The sequence below is a fragment of the Malania oleifera genome, chromosome 1, assembly GCF_029873635.1.
Source record: "Malania oleifera isolate guangnan ecotype guangnan chromosome 1, ASM2987363v1, whole genome shotgun sequence".
NCBI lineage: Eukaryota > Viridiplantae > Streptophyta > Magnoliopsida > Santalales > Ximeniaceae > Malania > Malania oleifera.
Genome location: NC_080417.1, coordinates 94308051 through 94329619, shown reverse-complemented (window position 1 = coordinate 94329619; position 21569 = coordinate 94308051). Strand labels below are relative to the sequence as shown.

Sequence of the window (21569 nt, the reverse complement as noted above, 5' to 3'; positions counted from 1 at the left end):
AAAGCTCATCTTGTTTTTATTGAAAAATTTATTTATAACCTAAACTCTAGCATCTCCTACACTTATTTTTGGAGATATCATTTGGGATTTTAAGATCTTTGAAAGCTTTTATTGCATATATCATCTTTAACATCAAAGATCATTATTAACTTATTCTTTAATAATATTTCATACATATACTTTTGAGAGAAAAATACTATAAACTCTATTGAGCATAAATCCATCATATAAGAGTGCATTGGTTTTATATTGTACACGTTAGCATATTTTGAGAAGCATCTTGTTGTACACAAAAATTTATTTCATATCATTTGTATCCCTAAGGTTCAGGAGAATCGTGTTCCAGGCATAAGGTATCGCCTGAGGAGGAGGTACTCCATCTTGTAAGGAACGGTTGTAATGGTTTGGCTACGCCCGATTAAGGGAGCTAAGAGGACTCCACCTTGTAAGGAAAATTTGTAAATGACGTTGCTTCGCCTAGGCAAGTGAGCAAGATAGTGAATCCTCAAGTGGGTTGGCTTGAGGCGACGACGTAGGCACATTTTACCAAACCTTGTAAAAACCTTGCGTTATTCTTTCCCTATACTCTTTACATTTCGATATTTGCATGTTTACATTTACTTGTTGTAATTTCTATATTTGTGTTTAAATACTGGTTTGTAAGTAATTGGGAAAATACTGAAATTGTCATACTTGTTTAAATTATTTGAACGTTCATATATTTGTTGGATTTGTGATTGATTAGAAAAACCCTAAGTTGTGTAATACTGATTGTAATTTTAAAATAGGACATACTTGACCTAAGAATTTTTAAAATCTCCAATTCACCCCCGTCTTGGGATTACACCAAAAATCACACTTTCATCTCTTATTCCACCATTAAATAATTAGCAGCTTTAGTGAGCTCTTCAGGAGTCTCAATTAAATTCAAAGAATCATCATAAACAACAATTATAATAAATCCAGATTTTGATCTTTTAATAAAAATGCATGGGCAAATTGGATCATTTATGAATCTCTCTTTCACAAGGTGCTCACTTAAGCGATTATACCATATGCGTCCAGATTGCTTTAATCCATAAAAAGATCGTTGAAGTTTAATTGAATATAAATTTTTGGGTTTTGCTTTAGGCAATTTAAATCCTTTAGGGATTTTCATATAAACTTCATTATCCAACTATCCATATACGCATGTTATTACTACGTCCATAAGATGAATGCTCAGTCGTTCAGCGACTGCTAGTGCAATTAAGAATCTGAAAGTGATTTCATCCATTATTAGAGAATATGTGTCCTTATAATCAATTTTGGGTTTCTGCGAGAAACCATATGCCACAAGCCTTGCTTTATATCGAGTAATTTCATTATTTTCATTTCGCTTGAGCACAAATACCCATTTATATACAATGGGTTGGAAATCTTCTAATGTCTAGACTACAGGTGTAAAAACCTGGGACATTTTAAACAATTTAAAATAATAAGGAAGATTGAAGGGGAAGAAGGAATAAATTTGAAAGGTGGCAGTAAGCATTCGTCAACGAATAGACTGGTTTCGTCAACAAATGTTCTTCTTAGCTCATCAACGAGGGTACGTGTCTCGTCAACGAGGAATTACTGAGAGGTGTTCTTCGCATGACTGAAAATCGTTGACGAGTTGGCTGTCTCGTCGACGAATTGACTCTAGGACTCGTTAATGAATCGACGTGTCTCGTCGACGAGTCCCTACGTATAAATAGTGAATTTCTTTCATTTCGCGGGAATTCTCTATATGTTTTTTCTCTCTCTATCACTAAAATTTGGCACTACCACCTTCTCTTTTCGATTTCAGGCCGAATTTCCGCCAATTCGACAATCTGAGGCCACCGCAACACTCCTGGAAGAGTTCTCTATAAATCTACTCGAGTGGATCGTCGATGAGACTAGTTAGGAATTCATTCCAGATTTAAGGTAAGACTTTTTATGTAAAATTTGGCTTTACCCTAGTTGTAGGAAATATTATATGTGAAGAAATACCAAAGTTTAGTTCTGGGAGATGTGGTTTTCAGAGCGTTGAATGGGAAACCCTGCGGATATAAAACTGGTTATTTTAGGAGGCCTTTCAGGAATCAGGTAAGAGAAAATATTTATAATAGCTTTTTAGTAATTGTTAAAATATTTAATTTTGGGTAAAAATCCTACATATACAGGTATATTTTTTTCTAAACCAAACTGATATTGAAAATACTGTTTTAATTATATAAGTATTAAATTGGGAAAAATTGTGTGGTTGAGACCATTTTGATCATTAAATGATTGTTGAGCCTAGTGGAATGAGGAAATTGTTGAGATTGTAAATGTCATTTGATTGAAATTCTTGTCTGGTTGAATACACTGATTGGAATGTGAACATTGTTTGGTTGGAAAAACTGGAGGGTTGAGTATACTGTGGTATTTTCGTGGACATGGTTTATTGGTCTGGTTTGTAATTGATCTATGGTGTGATTCACATAAATGACGATATAACGTTGGCAGTGGTATGAGGAGGTCGTTATATCGTACCTAGTATAACTGTCATATAATGTTGGCAGTGGTATGAGGAGGTCGTTATATGGACATTTATACTGGGAGGTAAACATTGGCAGCAGTATAAGGAGGTTGTTTACCTATTTATCATGAACAGGGTGTTTGTTTTATAATTTGTGTGGTTTGATTAGTCCTGTGTGGACCATGTAATCTATGTGATTGGTTAGTCCTGTGTGGACCAGTCCTGTGTGGGCATGTATGTCGTATAATTTACAGTCCTTTGTGGACCTGTCATTTGTGGATGTATATGTTGTGTGTGCTAGAGTCCTGTGTGGACGATTATGTGATGTGTGGATGTGAACCCTGTGTGGGTATGATTGAAACGTATATGGTTGACTGTGGGAGACTATAATTAATTTAAGTATTTAGGGTAAAGTATATCACTCCACCCGAGAGCTTGCTGAGGAAGGCGAGAACTCTAGTAATCACTCATGGATACTAGGGTAGAGGGAAGCCACTTGTATGGGTGGGTGACCTTCCCTATTCTCGGCGACTTTACCTGGATACATACCTGAGGGCTTATTGTGAAAGGTGAGTGCTCAGGTGCTAGCATCAGAATAGAGGGAATCTACTTGTATGGGCGGGTAGAATTCCTTATTCTCGAGAATTATTGGTAAACATTTGTTGTTGTGGGCATGTGATTGAATGATAAGACAATTATTACGCTGCGGATATGAACATGATACTTTGGGCTGTTTATGGATTGTGATTGCATTTAGATGAATATTTTTATATAAATATTAAACACTTCAACCACACACTATTATAAACTATTTCTTCCATATTGAGAGGTGTCTCACCCCGTCGTATGTTAAATCTTTTCTAGTTATCCAGGCGATCGAGCTTAGATAGCTATTGGGCGGGGTAGTTTTGTGTGTTAAATATAGCAGATCGGATATGTATTTAGTTTATGTTTAATATATATTAATTCTGGTTTTATAATATGAAGGATTAGGTTGTAATTATTATGGACCCACGTATGTAAATATTGCACTCTAGTATTTTCTGTTGAAGATATTTATTATTTTCCCTGTGTGAATGATATCAAAGATGTGTGTCAGTCTCTTAATGCACCGGGCCCCGCGTGGCGGGGTTTGGGGCGTTACAGTTGGTATCAGAGCATAATGGTCTTACGGACTTAGGAGGATTAATACCAGAGTATAGGTTGAATTGAATGGGGGTAGGAATGGGTAGATTAGGGTGTTGATAGGAGTTTGAGTTATTTCCTAGTTTGGAGGCAGAAATCCCTTGATGGACTTCTGTGATTTTCTGAATCAGTAGACGGTTTCAGAAAACCGTAGTAAATCCATCAACGGATGTTTCTGAGTTGTGGGACTAAAATTTGGAATTTGATTTTGAAGGTTAAGAAGTTTGTGGATAAATTGACGTGGATGTTTAATTGAGGATATGGATATTAATTCAGTTTTATGTTACGTGATTGTGATATATATAAAGATGAGGAGATTTTTAAATTGCTTTGTTGTATATTTATATTCAGGGATGGATCCTAGAGGCAAGGGTGTGGATGAAGAAGGGAGTGAAATGGGAGCTTCCAGTGGAGACGAGGTTGACACATCTCGGCTGTTACAAGGAATAGCTCACCAGGTCAGAGAAGAAATGAGGCGGGATTTTGGAGGAGCAGGCTTTCCACCGATGCACCAGGGTTGCACCATTGACCAGTTCACTCATCTGAAACCCTCGTCCTTTGAGGGTGGCATCGACCCAAATAAAACTAAGATGTGGATGCAAGAAATGGAGAAAATTTTGGCTGTGTTGAACTGTGCCGAGGAGCAGAAGGTCCTCTTTGCCACCTTTAAGTTGGTCGGAGAAGCTAAACGGTGGTGGCATGTAATGAAATTGTTAGAGGAACAGCGGGTGGTACCAATAGCAATGACCTAGGGTTGTTTCAAGCAGGTTTTCTACGATCGATATTTTCCTGCCACCACTAGAAATGCAAAGGCGGAAAAATTTTTCAGCTTAACTTAGGGACACCTCACTGTTCAATAGTATGCTGCTAGATTCCTGGAGTTGTCTCATTTTGCACCTTCTATGGTTCCAGATGAATATCAAAAGGCAAGGTGGTTTTAAGAGGGGCCTGAATCAGAGGATCCACGAGCATATGACGTGTCTGCAGATTCAAGAATTCATGGAATTGGTGGAGAAAGCTACGGTGGCAGAGCCGAGTTTGTAGAGGGGTACAGAGGCTTTTGAGTGAAAGAAAAGGCCTGCGTCTCCATGATCCCAATCAAATGTTAGGCAAGGGTCGTGAAGGGGAGATAGAGATGTTTTGGGTCAGGGGTCAGAGAGAAAGGATTAGGGACGGTAGGGTGATTTGTCACGTCCCCACTACCCTAGGTGTAATCAGTGGCATTGGGGGGAATGCCGAGGCAAGAGTGTTATATGCTACAAATGTGGCAAACAAGGTCACATTGCTCAGGAATTTCAGAAACCACCGAGTAATGCACCAGCACCAAACCAAAATTAGAACTGAAGGAACAACCCGGCGCCTCGCGGCGGCAGAGGCCCGGCGCGTGTCTATATGTTGGGTACGCCTGAGGAAGGCAACACTAAAGGCTCAGGTAATGTGTTTATGTGTAATATGTTCCTTAATGTTGTTTGACTTTGCATGATTTGATGTTGCATATGTTTGAATTGTTTGAAATTCGTGGATATGTGGTTAGTTAACTTTTTGATATATAAATGGGTGACTAACAAATTTCGGGGACGAAATTCTTTTAAGGGGGGAAGAATGTAACAACCTAGGAAATTTTAAACAATTTAAAATAATAAGGAAGATGGAAGGGGAAAAAGGAATAAATTCGAAAGGTGGCAGCAAGCGTTTGTTGACGAATAGACTAGTTTCATCGACGAATGTTCTTCTTAACTCGTCAACGAGGGTACGTGTCTCGTCAACAAGGAATTACCGAGAGGTGTTCTTCGCATGACTGAAATTCATCGACGAGTTGGCTGTCTTGTCGACAAACTGTGCACTAGGACTTATCAACGAATCGACTTGTCTCGTTGACGAGTCCCTGCATATAAATAGTGGATTTCTTTCATTTCTACGGGCATTCTCTGCATGTTTTCTCTCTCTCTCTCTCTCACTAAAATTAGGCACTACCACCTTCTCTCTTCGATTTCGGGCCGGATTTTCGCCGGTTCGACAATCTGAGGCCACCGCAACACTCCTGGAAGAGTTCTCTACAAATCTGCTCGAGTCGATCGTCAGTGGGACTAGTTAGGAATTCATCACAGATTTAAGGTAAGACTTTTTATGTAAAATTTGACTTTACCCTAGTTGTAGGAAATATTATATGCGAAGAAATACCGAAGTTTAGTTCTGGGAGATGTGGTTTTCAAGGCGTTGAACAAGGAACCCTGTGGGTGCAAGACTGGTTATTTTAGCAGGCTTTTCAGAAATCAGGTAAGGGGAAATATTTTATAATAGTTTTTTAGTAATTGTTAAAATATTTAATTTTGGGTAAAAATCCTACATATACAGGTATATTTTTTTTCTGAACCAAACTGATATTGAAAATACTGTTTTAATTATATAAGTATTAAATTGGGAAAAATTGTGTGGTTGAGACCATTTTGATCATTAAATGATTGTTGAGCCTAGTGGAATGAGGAAATTGTTGAGATTGTAAATGTCATTTGATTGAAATTCTTGTCTGGTTGAATACACTGATTGGATTGTGAACATTGTTTGGTTGGAAATACTGGAGGGTTGAGTATACCGTGGTATTTTCGTGGACATGGTTGATTAGTCAGGTTTGTAATTGATCTATGGTGTGATTCATGTAAATGACGATATAACGTTAGCAATGGTATAAGGAGGTCGTTATATCGTACCTAGTATAACCATCATATAATGTTGGTAGTAGTATAAGGAGGTCGTTATATGGACATTTATATTGGGAGGTAAACATTGGCAATTGTATGAGGAGGTTGTTTACCTATTTATCATGAACGAGGTGTTTGTTTTGTAATCTGTGTGATTTGAATAGTCCTGTGTGGGCCGTGTAATTTGTTTGATTGGTTAGTTCTGTGTGGACATGTATGTCATATAATTTACAGTCCTTTGTGGACCAGTCATGTGTGGACATATATGTTGTGTGCCCTAGAGTCCTGTGTGGAAGATTATGTGATGTGTGGATGTGAACCCTGTGTGGGTATGATTGAAACGTATATGGTTGACTATGGGAGACTATAATTAATTAAGTATTTACGGTAAAGTATATCACTCCAACCGAAGGCTTGCTGAGGAAGGCGAGAACTCTGGTAATCATTCATGGATACCAAGGTAGAGGGAAGTCACTTGTATGGGCGGGTGACCTTCCCTATTCTCGGCGACTTTACCTGGATACATACTTGAGAGCTTACTGAGAAAGGTGAGTGCCTTGATGCTAGCATTAGAGTAGAGGGAATCTACTTGTATGGGCGGGTAGAATTTCTTATTCTCGGGAATTATTGGTAAACATTTGTGGTTATGGGCGTATGATTGAATGATAAGACGATTATTACGTTGCGGAATATGAACATGACACTTTGGGCTGTTTATAGATTGTGATTTCATTTAGATGAATATTTTTACATAGATTAAACACTTCAACCACACACTGTTATAACTATTTCTTCCATACTGAGAGGTGTCTCACCCCGTCGTATGTTAAATCTTTTAAGGTTATCCAGGTGATCGAGCTTAGATAGCTATTGGGCGGGGTAGTTTTTGTGAGTTAAATATAGCAGATCAGATATGTATTTAGTTTATGTTAATATATATTAATTTTGGTTTTATAATATGAAGGATTAGGTTGTGATTATTATGGATCCATGTATGTAAATATAACACTGGTATTTTCTGTTGAAGATATTTATTATTTCTGCTGTGTGAATGATATTAGAGACGAGTGTCGGTCTCTTAACGCACTGAGCCCCGCGTGGCGGGGTTTGGGGCATTACAATAGGTCCAAAAACTTCTCTTTTTGATAGAGAATTTGATTCTAATGTGATAGTCTCTTTCATTTTGGCCAATCACTTCTATATCGATATTCATTAGCAGATTTAGGTGTAGGATCTTCATTACTTCTGTTAATGTCAGTAGCTACTGCATATGCAAATGTGTTGTTGACAACAACTTTATTTTGATTCCACATTTCTTTTGTGTAATGAATTGAGATCTCATTATTATTTCCAAGTGCCTGTCCTTTTTTAAGAGATGTCTCTTTAGGAGTTTTCTCTTCAGGAGATTTCTCTTCAAGAGGTTTCATAAAAGGAATTTCATTTTTAAAAGAAACGAGTTTGTGAATGTCAAATGAATTATCTACCTCTGTAACCTCTTCTAGAGTGTTTACAGATTTCAATTTTCTCATTTTGAGAGTTTTATCTTTTGCACCAACAGGTTTTCCACACTTAACTTGCTGTTTTCATTAGTTGGCTATTGTCTTTCAGGGACATCAATATGTGCTAGAATATTTGCAGTAGATATATAAGATTTTAATATGACCTCGGTATTTGCAAAAGAATATGACAATTGATTTGCAATCCCTTTCAAATGTATAACCTTTTGAATTTTAAGTTCACTTTGATTTGTACGAGAATTTAAATGAGATAAACTCATGACATTCCATGTGATTTCATATTGTGCTTCAGACACTGATTTTCCTCCCCCTAATGTGGGGAATGGTGCTTTATTAAAATAACAATTAATTTCCTTTGAGAACAAACAAAACACATGAAATCATTTGATAAAAGAATCTTCTAATTCTTTAGTAGATAACCATGTGAATTTTCAATGATTCTTCGCATTGTTACATCTCTAGGATGTCTAAGACGATTAAACCAAAGTGTAAATAACTTTGGGTCTTTACACTCCTGGTGGGAGACATTTAATGATTCAATTACTTTAATCTTTGTATGATGCAAACTAAAAAATAAAGTTAACAGTTGTTCTAAAATTTATTTCTTCGAGAAACAATAGAAGTAATATAAAGAAATTATTTACTGCATTCATTTGTAGTTTCAATATGATATCCATTAAATCTTAAATTTTTAAAACTTAACATATTTCTTTTAGATCTGCTGGAATATAAAGTTTCATATATTTGTAATAAAGTACCATTAGGTAACTTTATATTAGTCCTTCTGAAACTTTCAATCAAATTTGTAAAACCAGATATTATATTAACACTTGTTGGAGATATATTCAAGTAGTGTAAATATTTTCTATCTCGAAGAATTGTGTGTGTTGTAGCACTGTCAGCTAAACAAACTTTTTTTCCATAAACACCTTAGAATCGATCAAAACTTTAGAACAATCCACGACGCAATGCATATTTTAAAAACTCATTATTATAATTGATCATAGCAACAAAAAAATAAGATAATTTATTAAAATCAAAACACAATATTGCTTACTATATATATCTTAAAATATTACATCATTACTTTCATCTTGATTTACAAGGAAATTAACAACATCAAAATAAACAGAGTTGGATGATCTAACATTAAGATATTTTTGAACAACATTATTAACAAAATTTGTTTCAACTTCTTTACTCTTTTCTTTTTCTTTTATAGACGCTTGATATAGATCTACCAAGTATCTGGGCGTGCGATAGATATGTGCCCAATGACTTTTCCTCCACATCTGTAACATTCAATTTCATCTTGCCTGGGTCGTTGATTTTGATCATTAACTCGCTTCTGGGGTCATCCCTCTTCTAGGGGTTATCCCTCTTCTGGGGGATTGCAGCATCATATTGATGTCAGTGATTATTTCGACTAAGGCTACGACCATGCTTACGACCATTCCTACGACCTCGTCCTCGACCATGAGATGCATTCATATTCACTTTAGGGAATGAGGTTGAACTAGTTGGACGAATTTGATGATTTTTCATCAAAAGGTCGTTATTTTACTCAGTAACAAGAAGACATAAAATAAGTTCAAAAAATTTAGTAAATTTTCTCTCCCTATATTGTTGCTGCAAAAGCACATTAGTGAGATGGAAAGTAGTAAAAGTTTTTTCTAACATGTCTTCATCAGTAATATTTTTACCACATAATTTTAACTTCGAGCTAATCTTATGTAGAGCTGAATTATATTCATCGACTGTTTTAAAGTCTTGCAACCTTAGGTGCAATAATTCATATTGAGTTTTTGGTAAAATCACAGTTTTCTAGTAGTCAAATCTATCCTTTAAATTTTTCCATATGATAAGTGAATCTTTAACAGTATTTAAATGATGACAGAGGAAGATCATAACTTTTGCGCGATCCTACAGGAATGCGGTATTTCCATCTAAAATAGTGTTTTCCAAGTTTATTGCATTTAGATGGATATCAACATAAAGAATTTATGATAAATAATTGTTGCATTTGATATTAAAGGGAACAAATTCGACTTTGCTTAGGTTTGACATCTGAATAAATTAACAATAATAAGACAATTTGAAAAACAAAATGTAAAAATTAAAATAAAACCAAGAGAATAATATAATATTATTTTCACCCTTCTGGCATACTTAAATATGTTCTTTCAGGAACATTATTTTATTTTTCTCAATTTGTACTTTTTAGGAGTATGCTTTTAATTTGTAATATTAAATTGGGTAATAATTTATCACCTATTCCAGAAGTTAAATATACTACCTCATTTGGAGGATAAACGTTTCATCTTTTCAGGAGATTGTTTTTAATATCTCTTCAGGAGGTTAAAAATATACCCTCATTGGGAAGTAAATATTTACCATCTCTTTTAGAAATTAGCTATATAGTATTTTTATGAGGTCTATCTCTTTGGGATATTAAATATGTAGACGAGAAATTTAAATATATTGCCTCTTCAGGAAGACTATCTAACCATCTCTTCTAGAGATTGATATTCTTTAAACTTTAAAAAAGATATATTCTCTTCTGGAGAATATTATATTCTTGTGGAGTAAAACTTATAAGAAATAAATAAATTAAATAAGAATTAAAGAAATAACTTGGTTGGTTAGATTCTCATGCCGATAATGTGTTATGAAAGATACAGAAAATAAATAGAAAAATTAAATAAGATGAGATGGAGATTTTACGTGGTTTGGATATACCTACCTCATGGGCGGATTGGATCAAAGCTTCATTATTTCGATGAAGAACTACAAAGTTATATGAATATGACCTTATATAAAATATCTCTCCCTATTTCTTTTATATCTCTCCTCTTTCTTTCTACTTTTTTTTTTTCTCTTTTCTTCTTTTTCTACTCTTTTGTTCTTCCTACATTGACCATGTGGGAAGAGGTATTTATAACCTTCACAAGCTAACTAATGCTAACTTTATTAGTGCAAACATATATGACAAGTTCACATGAGGACAAAATTAGCACAGACATAAGAGGTAGGTTCATGGGGACATGAATTAGTGCATACATATGAGACAGGTTCATGTAGACATGAATTAGTGCAGACATATGAGGTAGGTTCATGGGGACATGAAGAGGTGGATAATATATGAATGAATGACAGCCACCTCATCTATTCATAACAATCTAAATATTTTTAGATACTTTACAACCCTTCTAGCTAAAAACTACATTTTTTTATTCAAATACCTTGTTTTTTACTAGGGGAGTAGAAAGAGGGTGAAATAACTTTTACAACAATTTTAACCACTTTATTTTTATCAATTCATTTTTAAAAGTACCTTTCTCAAAAACCACGGGGAATAAAGTGACAAACTAAGCCTAAAAGCAACACAAAACATTTCTAAAAGAAAATACATTAGATAAAAATACATTTACAAAATTTATTTTACATATGTTAGAGTTCGAACCCCAAAAAGAAACTATATTTAGCGAAAAAAAAAAACTTATTTAACCCAAAAATTTGGTGCTATATATATATATAATAGAAAAGTACAAATAGTATAATTGTTATCTTTTAAAAAAAATTACATTCAATAACATTAAATATATCTACACTTAAAATATTATTTCAAGTGGGTCAAAATTTGGACCTAAAAACATCCATTTCGTTTAAAAAATAAAATAAATGCAATCATATTATATATATGTTAAATAAAAATATGTAAATTTGTCTAATGCCTTCTAAAATTATTATTATGTGTATTTAGATAAATAACAATATAATTTTAAAAGATAAATTTTAAAAAATAAAACTATGAACCTAGAAGTATTCTTTGAAAAATAAAATCAAAATTTATAAGAAATCATTAATTGATTACTATGTACACAAAAAATAATGATAATTAAGAGTTTAGGTAGAAACTAACAATTTAAAAATTGTAATAAAATTATTAATATTTTCTCAAAAAGAATTCATGTATAGAGATTTTTATAAAATTCATTTTTTATATATAATGTTATGTAAGTATTAAATTCAATATTTATTGTAATTGTAATTAAAAAATTCGTGTCATATTACATCTTTTGTTTTAAAAGATTTTTATGTCCTTATTTTTACATGTCATCATAATAATGCCTATTTTTTTATTTTTTATTTTTGAATTTTAGATAAAGTATTACACTTTAGTATTTTTTTTAAACGAAATTAAGACAATATATTACAAATTTATTTAAAATTATAATAATAATAATTTATACTATTATTTTTCATTCAATGGGATTCTAATCCTACATGACATTTATAATATATTTTGAACCTCTACTGAGGTCAGACGAGCCCGCAACGCGCACTCATCATGGACGGTAATAGCCGTGTAGCATCAGTTAAAACCTCAATAGCCATTGAAACGACAGGGACCCCTCCACGTTAGGGTTTCTCTTTCGTTCTCTGGCTCTTCTCCATCTTTCGTCTGTTGCATATCTAGACTTCTATCTTCTGCTCCGAGCAGCTTCAGCAATGACGACCATTGTTCCAACCTCTGAGGATGATCCCGCGCTCTCAGTCGTACGATTCACTTCCGAGCTTGCCTGGGCCGATGCTGGTCCTGAGGTACTCAGCCTATGTATAGCATTTATCTATTTCCGTACTTTTTTTTTTCTTTTTTGTAAATTTTGAAAAACTTTATGTCGATATTCATCATAAAGACAGTTCCTTGTTTATTATTGCTGCGAATTATCAACCATAAAGGTGCATCATAAAACAACGGATCCCAAGAGAGGCATATTGAGAGTACAAAAGAACTCCTTGTCATTGTTTTGGTGAAAATTTGATTTATTTTTAACAAAATTAATTCATTAATTATTATTGATAAAGATATGATATTCTGTTAGATTAAAAATAAGATCTGATATGAACCAGTTGATTTTTTTTTTTTTTGGGTATTGCATTTGGATTTATTGTGGTTCGTGCTGGATGTTTTTAGTTGGGGGAGATCAAACAAGCTGTGGGGTTTTAGTTAGTGTTATTGACACGAGGCCACATTGATATTTGTGATGTTTTGAGAATGTTAAATAATTGATTTATGGTAGGAGCAATGTTTTGGCACCATTCTGATTATGGGCCAAGGCACCTGTTGTTTTTGCGAGATTCTGGTATTCCTGGCTTCAAGGCCAGTTTGTTCAGTTAGTTTTGTTCCTCGCCCCAAGCAAGGATTATAGCCCAGTGGTTTGCCCAGTGGGCAGTTTGTTCTTGGGCACTTTCCTCTGGACTCAAAAGTTTTTTGAGTTAAGGAACTAGTTGAGGCTTCCTTTAGTTCGCTGCGTATCCTTTTGGAAGCATGATGATAATGTTTTATGCCTCTCAATTTATCTCAGGAAGAGGATCTTTCACCCAATATTTTTTTTTTCAAAAGTGAAAGTGTAAAATGAGGTATTAAACTTTTTACGCCCTGTGAGGGGAATATTAGGCTGCCAAGCCCCGGTTTAAGCTTTCTAGGCATTGAAATTTTAACATATGAATAAGTCTAATTACAGTACTAGCATGTGTTGATAAATGAAAAATTGTGAAGTGACTATAGTCTGTAACATGACTCATCTTATCTAGACGTGAAATATTTCTACATAATTCAAGCATAAGTAGCACTCGATTTCATAACAATCATCAAGTGACAAAGTTCATAGAACCCCATACCAATATAAAAACCATTTAACTTAATACCAAATATATCATTCTTGGTCTTCTTGATCAATGTTATCATTGTTATCGAACAATTCCTTGGTGGTCAGGTTTCTATTCAAGTCTCTTTGCGTCCTCAAAGTTCACATTCACTTGGACAGTGATAACCTTTCTCCCTCGTGCAAATCATTATCTACGGATACCATTTAAACATGTGGGACTGACTAAGAAATTTGTCCTCAAAAGATTGAATTACAATATTAGATAAACACTTACTTTAGAAGCTGAGCTTTTAATTCATTTTTTTTTTTTGCTGATTAAAAAGGTATTAAGCTCAGCAACATTTGTCTGAATTAATGCCTCTTTCATAAATCTAAACTGATAGTAACTCAGATCAACTGCAAAGATGTCACAATCATCAAGCCAAGAAGTATCAGTTGAGAGAGATCTTTTTCTTGTTTTCCCCAATCCATTCATCATTTTAACAATTCCGCAACTAGAACTAGATGAGCATTTGCTCAGGCTAGTGCTGTATATTACATATACTATGGCATACAATTGGTAATGCTCAGACTTATTCCTATATTTTTATTTTATTTGATCAGTAATGGTAAATCATATCAAGGACATCAAGGGGGGTTACCAAACTAGCTTTAAAAGAACCAACAAAGATATAAGAAAATCACCAGTTCAAAAAATACAGCTATGAAACAAGATTTAGAGAAGAAACACTACCGATCCCAGAAAATTGCATTTGAAACAAATATTTTTCTCTTCAAATGTTCTATTTCTTTCCTTCCAAATGCACCAAAAACAAACATAGAGGACTAAGTTCCAGAGCTTCTTAGCCCCTGCTCATAGCCCTTCATCTTCCAGCAACTGAATGGGGCAGGGGTAAGGCATGGTCCAGGCAACTCTAAAGGCTAAACCACTGCCAGATTGTACTCCATAATTTCCTTGCCTGGCAGCACTTGAGCAAAAAATGATTAGGATTTTCATCTTTTTTTTTTCCCCAGACAAGCCAAACTGAAAAGAATTGATTGACAGTAATTGCTTCAATCTTCCTTAGGCTGTACTCAATTATAATAGCTTCATATGCCACTCCCCAATCAGAAGAAAAAGCTACCTTCTTGGTTTTGCATTCTAAATATGCAAATTGTTCTCCAAGGGATGTGCACAGTCCTGTTGTTGCTGACATTGTGGTGCACTTGACCTAGAATTTGGAAGTCTTAATTATCAAGCACCCGATGTTGCTCTCCATTTGCACCAATATGATGCTATAAAGCATGCTTGAGAGTTTAAGGACGTGCTGCAACTCCCAGTCCTCTTTGCGACATGCTGCATCTCCCAGTCCTGTAACTCTATTTTACTGTTTGGTTTTCAAACTATACCACCTCCCTCCCACTTGGCTGTGTTGGACGCCAACTCATCTTTATCTCTGGTAAGGTTGAATAAAGCTGGGAAAGCTTTTTTTAAGGTCATGTCTCCTGTCTCCACATCAATCACCCAACTGGAATCAGATCCTCTTCTAATTACTGATAACAAAGTGAAAGGTAATAAACTTAGCACGCCCAGATCCTCTTCTAATTACTGATAACAAAGTGAAAGGTAATAAACTTAGCACACCCATATCTTTCATAATACTCTTCTGAAGGCCAATCCATAGGGAAGTCTTGTCTCCTTTGTCCACTAATCCCTTGCTGCTTGATCATAGTTGTCAACAATCTTCCTCTGCTAGAAACTTTCATTTCCTACTGCACATCTCCACAACCACTTGGTTAAAAGGGCTTTATTAAATTTTTGCAAGTGTCTTAAGTCAATCTCGGAACTTCAAAATTACCAGAAGACTAAACGGGGTTCCATCCAACTCGATGGAACATTTTTCCATCCTCTTTGATTCACCAAAGAAATCTCTCTGCAAATTTTCAAGTCGTCTGGCCACCACTGATGGAATTGTGAAAAAGGGAGATAAAGTAATTTGGTGAGCAGGCTAAAGTGCTTTAATTAAGATTGACTCTACCTCCCTGGATAAATATTGTTGCCTTCACCCTGCAAATCTCCTTTCAAAACTTTCAACTACTATATGTGATGTGGGACGAGAAGCGGCTATTTGGATGGATCATTTCGAGCCAATTAGGAGGCCTATGTCTAAGAATAGGGTGAATGGTTTATTGGGTCCGAAACCCAAATGTGCTTAGTTATTTAGTTTTCAGTATATGTGTGTGGTTTGCTTGTATTAGGAGTTTAGGATTATTTATGTTGGGGGCTTGTTTATAGTAATTGTGTATTCTAGGGGTTTGTTTGTAATGTCATGTAGTTTTAGGGGTATGTGTATGATTTCATATGTTTAGAGGCTTTCTTATAAATAGTGTGTGAAAGCCATGATGTAGGCAGTTGTTGATGAATTTGAATTGAAGTGAACATGGATTTTCTTCTGGTATCTCTTCTCTCCTCCCTTCCCCTTCCTTCTTCTCTTCTAATTTCTCCATGGCTGCAGAACCTTGATGCTGCCCCTGCATCAATATGTCTATATCCCATATAGCTTTTTATTCCAAAGAAAGCATCTAGCAGCAATTCCAGGTGGATAGTGGGCAATTTCCCAATTTTGCAACCAAAGCTAGCTGCAAGCTGATACAAGTTCCTTACATCTCCCATGAGGATAATCTTGCCTGTCATTTCATTTCTTAAAATATCTATATTTATGGCTGGAGACAGCTTCAAACCATGGGAAAGCACATCTGAGATGCCTAAGTTGACCCTCTTGAGCTCCACACAGTAATGGCATCAGAAAATAACAGGTGAGATAAAAAAGATGAAATAGGGTGCCCCTGATTTACCTCTTGCCAGCTTTCAAAGAAGCCTTTGGGCACGGTTGATTAGCACAGTAAATTTGGCTGTTGAAGTGTTGAAGATAATCTACCCTGTCCATCTGCTACAAACTCCATCCTCTCCATCAAATAAAAGGGAAATTCTGAGTTAACGTTGTCTTATTCTTTTTTAAATATGCATTTGCGTACCAAGCCTGGATCATTTTTCTGATCCCAGTTTGAACATTCTCTACCTACTGACACTATATCCAACGTTCTTCTTACAGGAACAGAAGCATTTTGTGCTTTTGAGATCACTTTCCTACACCTTTTTAAAGTCTCAATTCAAGAACTTAGCCATTAATATGTAGAGATTTACCACCAAACTGGTTATTTGAAAGTCCCTAATGTCTTCTGCCCCTTATTATTATTGTTGTTTGTTTCAATTAAGACTATAGAACTAGCATTCCAACCTTTTTTTTTTTTTGTTTATTTCCAAACCTGCTTTGCTAAAAACTTTCTGAAAGGAGGCCATTACCTGATTCATGATGATGCTTTAGCACTTCTTAAAGAAAGTCATGGCTATTCCATCAGGCTTAGGTGCGTGATTCGCTTTACAAGTGTTGACAGCTTCAAATACTTTTTTTTTGAGAAAGGGCCAATGCCTTTCCAGCAGAGATATGTCTTCTTCAGTGATCGAGTCAAATTCCAAACCGTCAAGCTTGGATCTCATGTCCTCAGTATTTTTGTACGAGAATTCATAAAATTTCACAATTCTCTATGAAATACTCATTACCCTATGTCTGTAGAGGCTTTAGACTTGGAGTTGTATTGGATTTGGATAAGATGTAGCATAAAATTGTATTGAAATTTGTATAAATCCAAATCCAAATCCAAATCCATGGTCCAAACTCCATGTTCCCAAACAGTGTTTTAAAAGGCGAAAGCGTAAGGCATGACATTTTACTCCTAGTGAGGTGAGGTGTAAGCCTTTTGAAAATTTATTTTTTATTTTAAATATTTAAAAATAAATTATACATATCAAAATAAATATTAAATTATTAAATAAATTACAGATTTTTTTGTTTGAATTGAAAAATGAAAAATAGTATGGAAAAAAGAATTCTAAAGTCTGAATACATAAATCTGCCACATGCCCATGGCATGGACTATAATGAGACAGCCGGACACTTAATAAAAATGACACAAGGGTACAAAAAGGGCTGGGGAAATAGCTCATCTGTAAACTGGGAGAACACTTAGACGAGAGACAGACTCGAGACATGAGAGATAGAGAAATTGTTGAGATGCGAGGCGAGAGAAATTCTTGAAGATACGATCGGCCCATCGAAGAAAGAAGATTGGGAATTGTGCTCTGCAAGAGAGATGATGGCATCGGAGTAGGATTCTCGCTGGAGAAGATTGACGCAGCTTTGTCGAAGAGAGGCTTTGTTAAGGGAGTTGCTTCATTGAGTGGGATGCTTCATGGAGGGGGATGCTTCATCTAGGGGCTGCCATCATTGAGAGACTGGAGACTGCATGAATGAGCGGGATTTGTGCCCTAATATGCTTTTCTGTTTTGAAAATATCTTTTATATTTTAGAAAATAGGTTGATATATGTGATATATGCATACACCTTAGAACTCTAAGGCATGAAAGGCGTGTTGTGTTGGCTGAGGCGTAAGCCAAGCTGCAAAAGGCATACGAATATGAGGAGTTTTGCATTTTAAAATATGCCTTGGGGCATTTTAGCCTCAGAATGCATTGGGGCGCGCATCCTTAAGAATGCCTTTTAAAACACTGCTCCCAAACATTACCTTATATTTACCAGTACTCATCCCATTGATGGACATCCTGATTGTGAAGTTGGTGCTTCTTTGCAAAAGTAGCCACTTTAAAAAATATCTAGTGTTATTATCTCCTGCTGTCTGCCAAAGTAGCCAAGGGGTCTGGATTTCTGCCTGTAGGGTACTTGTTCAATTAAAAGACTGGCAACTGCTTTTTAAAGTTTGTCTCTTGCAGCTTTTTCTTCTAGGACATGGATCATTTTCTTTACGCCCAGTTCCTTAACTTTGTGCAGTTCCTTGGACCAAATCTGCCCTTCTGAGTTCTTATTCCGTCTATTCCAAGTCATATTTTAGAAATCAAGTTTCTTGGGCAAGGAACTAGGAGCTTCTTTCATCAACGTCATGTGCCCCAATGTTTTGAAAGCAAAAGAGGCATTTCACCTCTGGCTGATCTCCCACAATCCTTATAAGAGGAACATGATCAGAGCAAGGCCTATGGAGACACATCTACGGAAAATAAAGAGAAATATTCTAGGGAGACAGCTGCTGGAGATCCAGAAAAAAATTCCTCCTAGTTGGTGGAGATGCCTGCCAATCTTGGAAAGCTAGCATGTTCCCTGTTGTTTGACCAAATGTTCAACCCTTCTGGAAAGGGAGATTGACCAACTTCGAATTGTTTGCAGTCCTGGAAAAATCTCTTTATGCCACTGTTGTTCCGGTATTCTTCCCTTTTATTTGGAAAACAAACATGGATGTCTCCACAAATGCACCACTGGCAATTATGGTGGTTTTCCCAAAGCTATTTTGTAGCCTTTTCGTCTGCATGCCCATAAACTTGTGAAAGACCCATCTGCTCTACTGCTCTCAGAAGTCGAATTGGTTGGAATCTGGGATATAAAATGTTTGCCTGAGAGAACTGCCATTTTGTTGATGCTCTTTTGTTATCCAACGTAAAAGCAAAGCTATTTAAATTTGCAGTTACTAATAATCAAATAGTGGAACCAGCAATTACTATAGAGCATTGATTTTATTACTACTTAAAAGCTGCTTCAATTTTTTTCACATCCAATAGCATTACAAGCAAGCTAGTGAACTGAAGGCCAACTCTTGTCAATATAGGGATAGCCCTGCTTCGATCAATGTGCTTAAGAATACAGTAACAAAAATGTCAGCATAGGAAGCTTATATTTTGCGGTTGAATCTCATCAATGGGCTGTTCATCATAATCTAGCATTCTCTCCATACAATCAAACTATACCTTTCTCATTTCTTCAATATTTGAAAATTTTAATGTGGTTGAGGATTTTTAGATGGTAACCAGCCATGTCTAAAGGTGGATGGAGGTTTAGAGTCCACATCCGTTTGTTCCAACTTGGTTTATTTAACAAATATGCATGTGAATTCACCATAGTTGAAGGCTTGTATGTGAATTCTCTACAGTTGAGGCTGTCTGTTTTCCTCGATTATACACAGCTCTGAGCATCCATTGCACATGTGCTTTAGAACCCCCTAATGCCCTTTTTTTTTTGGGGAGGGTGGAAAATTTATGCAGATATGAAAAATGAAATTAGCTTCTCAAATTACCTATATATCTACCTTTTCTTTTTTTTTGGATAAGAACTTATCTTCCCATCTTTTGTAAATATTGTTATTAAATGGCAACTTGTTAATACGAGGGGTATTTTTGGAGTATGAGGGAAAATAAATAATGATTAAAAGAAGGTTTGTTTAATTAATAGTAGAGATATATGCCATGGCAGACAACTCCTTTCATTTGAATAAACTTTTCTTAAACTATATAGTTTCAAGTCTTTTGACTTTTTTTCTGCTTAGCTGCTAAGAGTGAGCTTTTCTGAAGTAACTTGACGTGATGTCGTTTGCTTGTAACTGCTTTGGATGTGAGATTAGTAGTGGAAAAGTGTGTCACTGTGAGATGATGAATGAATATGGTCTGGAAATTCTTGAAAATTTAGGATGCAATATGGTGGGTATAAACAAAACAAACAAACAAACAAAACCAAGCCTTAGTCCCACTAAGTGGGGTCGGCTATATGAATCCTTTTCTGCCAATTTTTGCGATCATGGACCATTTCTTTTGATATGGTGGGTATATGTTTCATAATTGAGTGCGTAACTTTTAAAGTTTAACCACCATGTGTTGTTCTAACTAAAATATATATAACAAGCCCCAAGAGGCTTAAACAAGGCGTAGAATGTGGGTAAGAGTGGAAGTAGTTTTTGCCCCATCATCATATTTGGAGGGCCAAAAACCTTTTGTAAAGCATTTGTTTGGTTGGTGATTCTAATAGAGTTAATACTAACAATCTATTGCAGAGTAGGTCTTTGAAGGCATGGCTCCAGATATTTTTATTTTGTGCTTAACACTTTAGTGACTGCTTCAAATCTCTTCTTACACTGTTCATTTACCTGGGGTACATGGATTAGGTTCTTTGGTTGTTTTGGAGAAAATCGGGTTTGTCTGAAGGTGGTGGAAGGCTTTTGGATGTTTCTTATAGAGGATTTGGGAGGAGTAAGAAATTTGCTGCTTTGTTGGGCATCTGGTTGGGAAGGACTGCATATTTTTATTGGAAAGTGTTTTGAATTTCTTTTGGCTTTATTATAAGAGGATTTCTTACCCTTCTGTTTGTACATTCCTTCTTATTCGATTACAAAAAATCTTTCTTCTTTTTATAGAAAATATATATTTTATTCAAATGTGATGTTGATTGCCTAAATTATTTAGCAGTTGGAAAATAAAACATTTTTGACTGTAAGAAGTATGTCTTGAAACTAATTATTTGATGTATTTTCAATAGAAAATATCTATGCACAAGTCTAGGAAGCATTATGGATGTATTGAGATATGTTTTTCAAGTATTTGTGCTTCACGTTGAAGCTCTTGATCATCATGCTGAGAACTTCAATATGGGCTCAAATAAATCTTACAACTTGTGTAGCTTTTTAAATAGTTTTTTACACATCTTTTGAACTTTCTAAACATCAAATCAGTGCATACAAGTCCAATTTATTTTTTATTTTTTGCCCCACATTCACATAATTTGATGCAGTATCAATAATAATCTTCAGATTGCTCTCCTGTCTGATTTCATTAATCGCCTCATCAATATATTTAAATATAAGCCCACCATTTGTATTGGTATCAGTTAGATCAACTGTTTTTATGAACCATGGCCCAGCATGCCTCTTGAAAAAAATAATTAATACGGTGTCTACTTTTTCCCATCTGCCTAGTTATATTTTATCAAGCTTTCTTATGTTTGGCTATCTTTCTTATGTATAAATCTTCATTTTTTGGAATCTGTGCTCTTAGCTTCGTGCATATCCTGATCCATAATTTGCCATGCCTTCACAGATTGGT

At 35.3% G+C, this 21569-nt stretch overlaps 1 protein-coding gene across 3 annotated transcripts in view; it reads left to right on the top strand.

Moving 5' to 3' along the window:
* Positions 1-12212: 12212 nt before the first annotated feature.
* LOC131150837 (uncharacterized) overlaps positions 12213-21569 on the top strand; it is a 31328-nt gene continuing 21971 nt past the window's right edge. The window contains exon 1 of one of the 3 annotated variants that reach the window (XM_058101838.1): positions 12213-12530. In XM_058101838.1, coding sequence (XP_057957821.1) covers positions 12438-12530 — 93 coding nt within the window. In that variant the 5' untranslated portion in view covers positions 12213-12437. The remainder of the gene's footprint in view (positions 12531-21569) is intronic. The other 2 variants (XM_058101845.1, XR_009135621.1) reach the window with 2 other exon arrangements.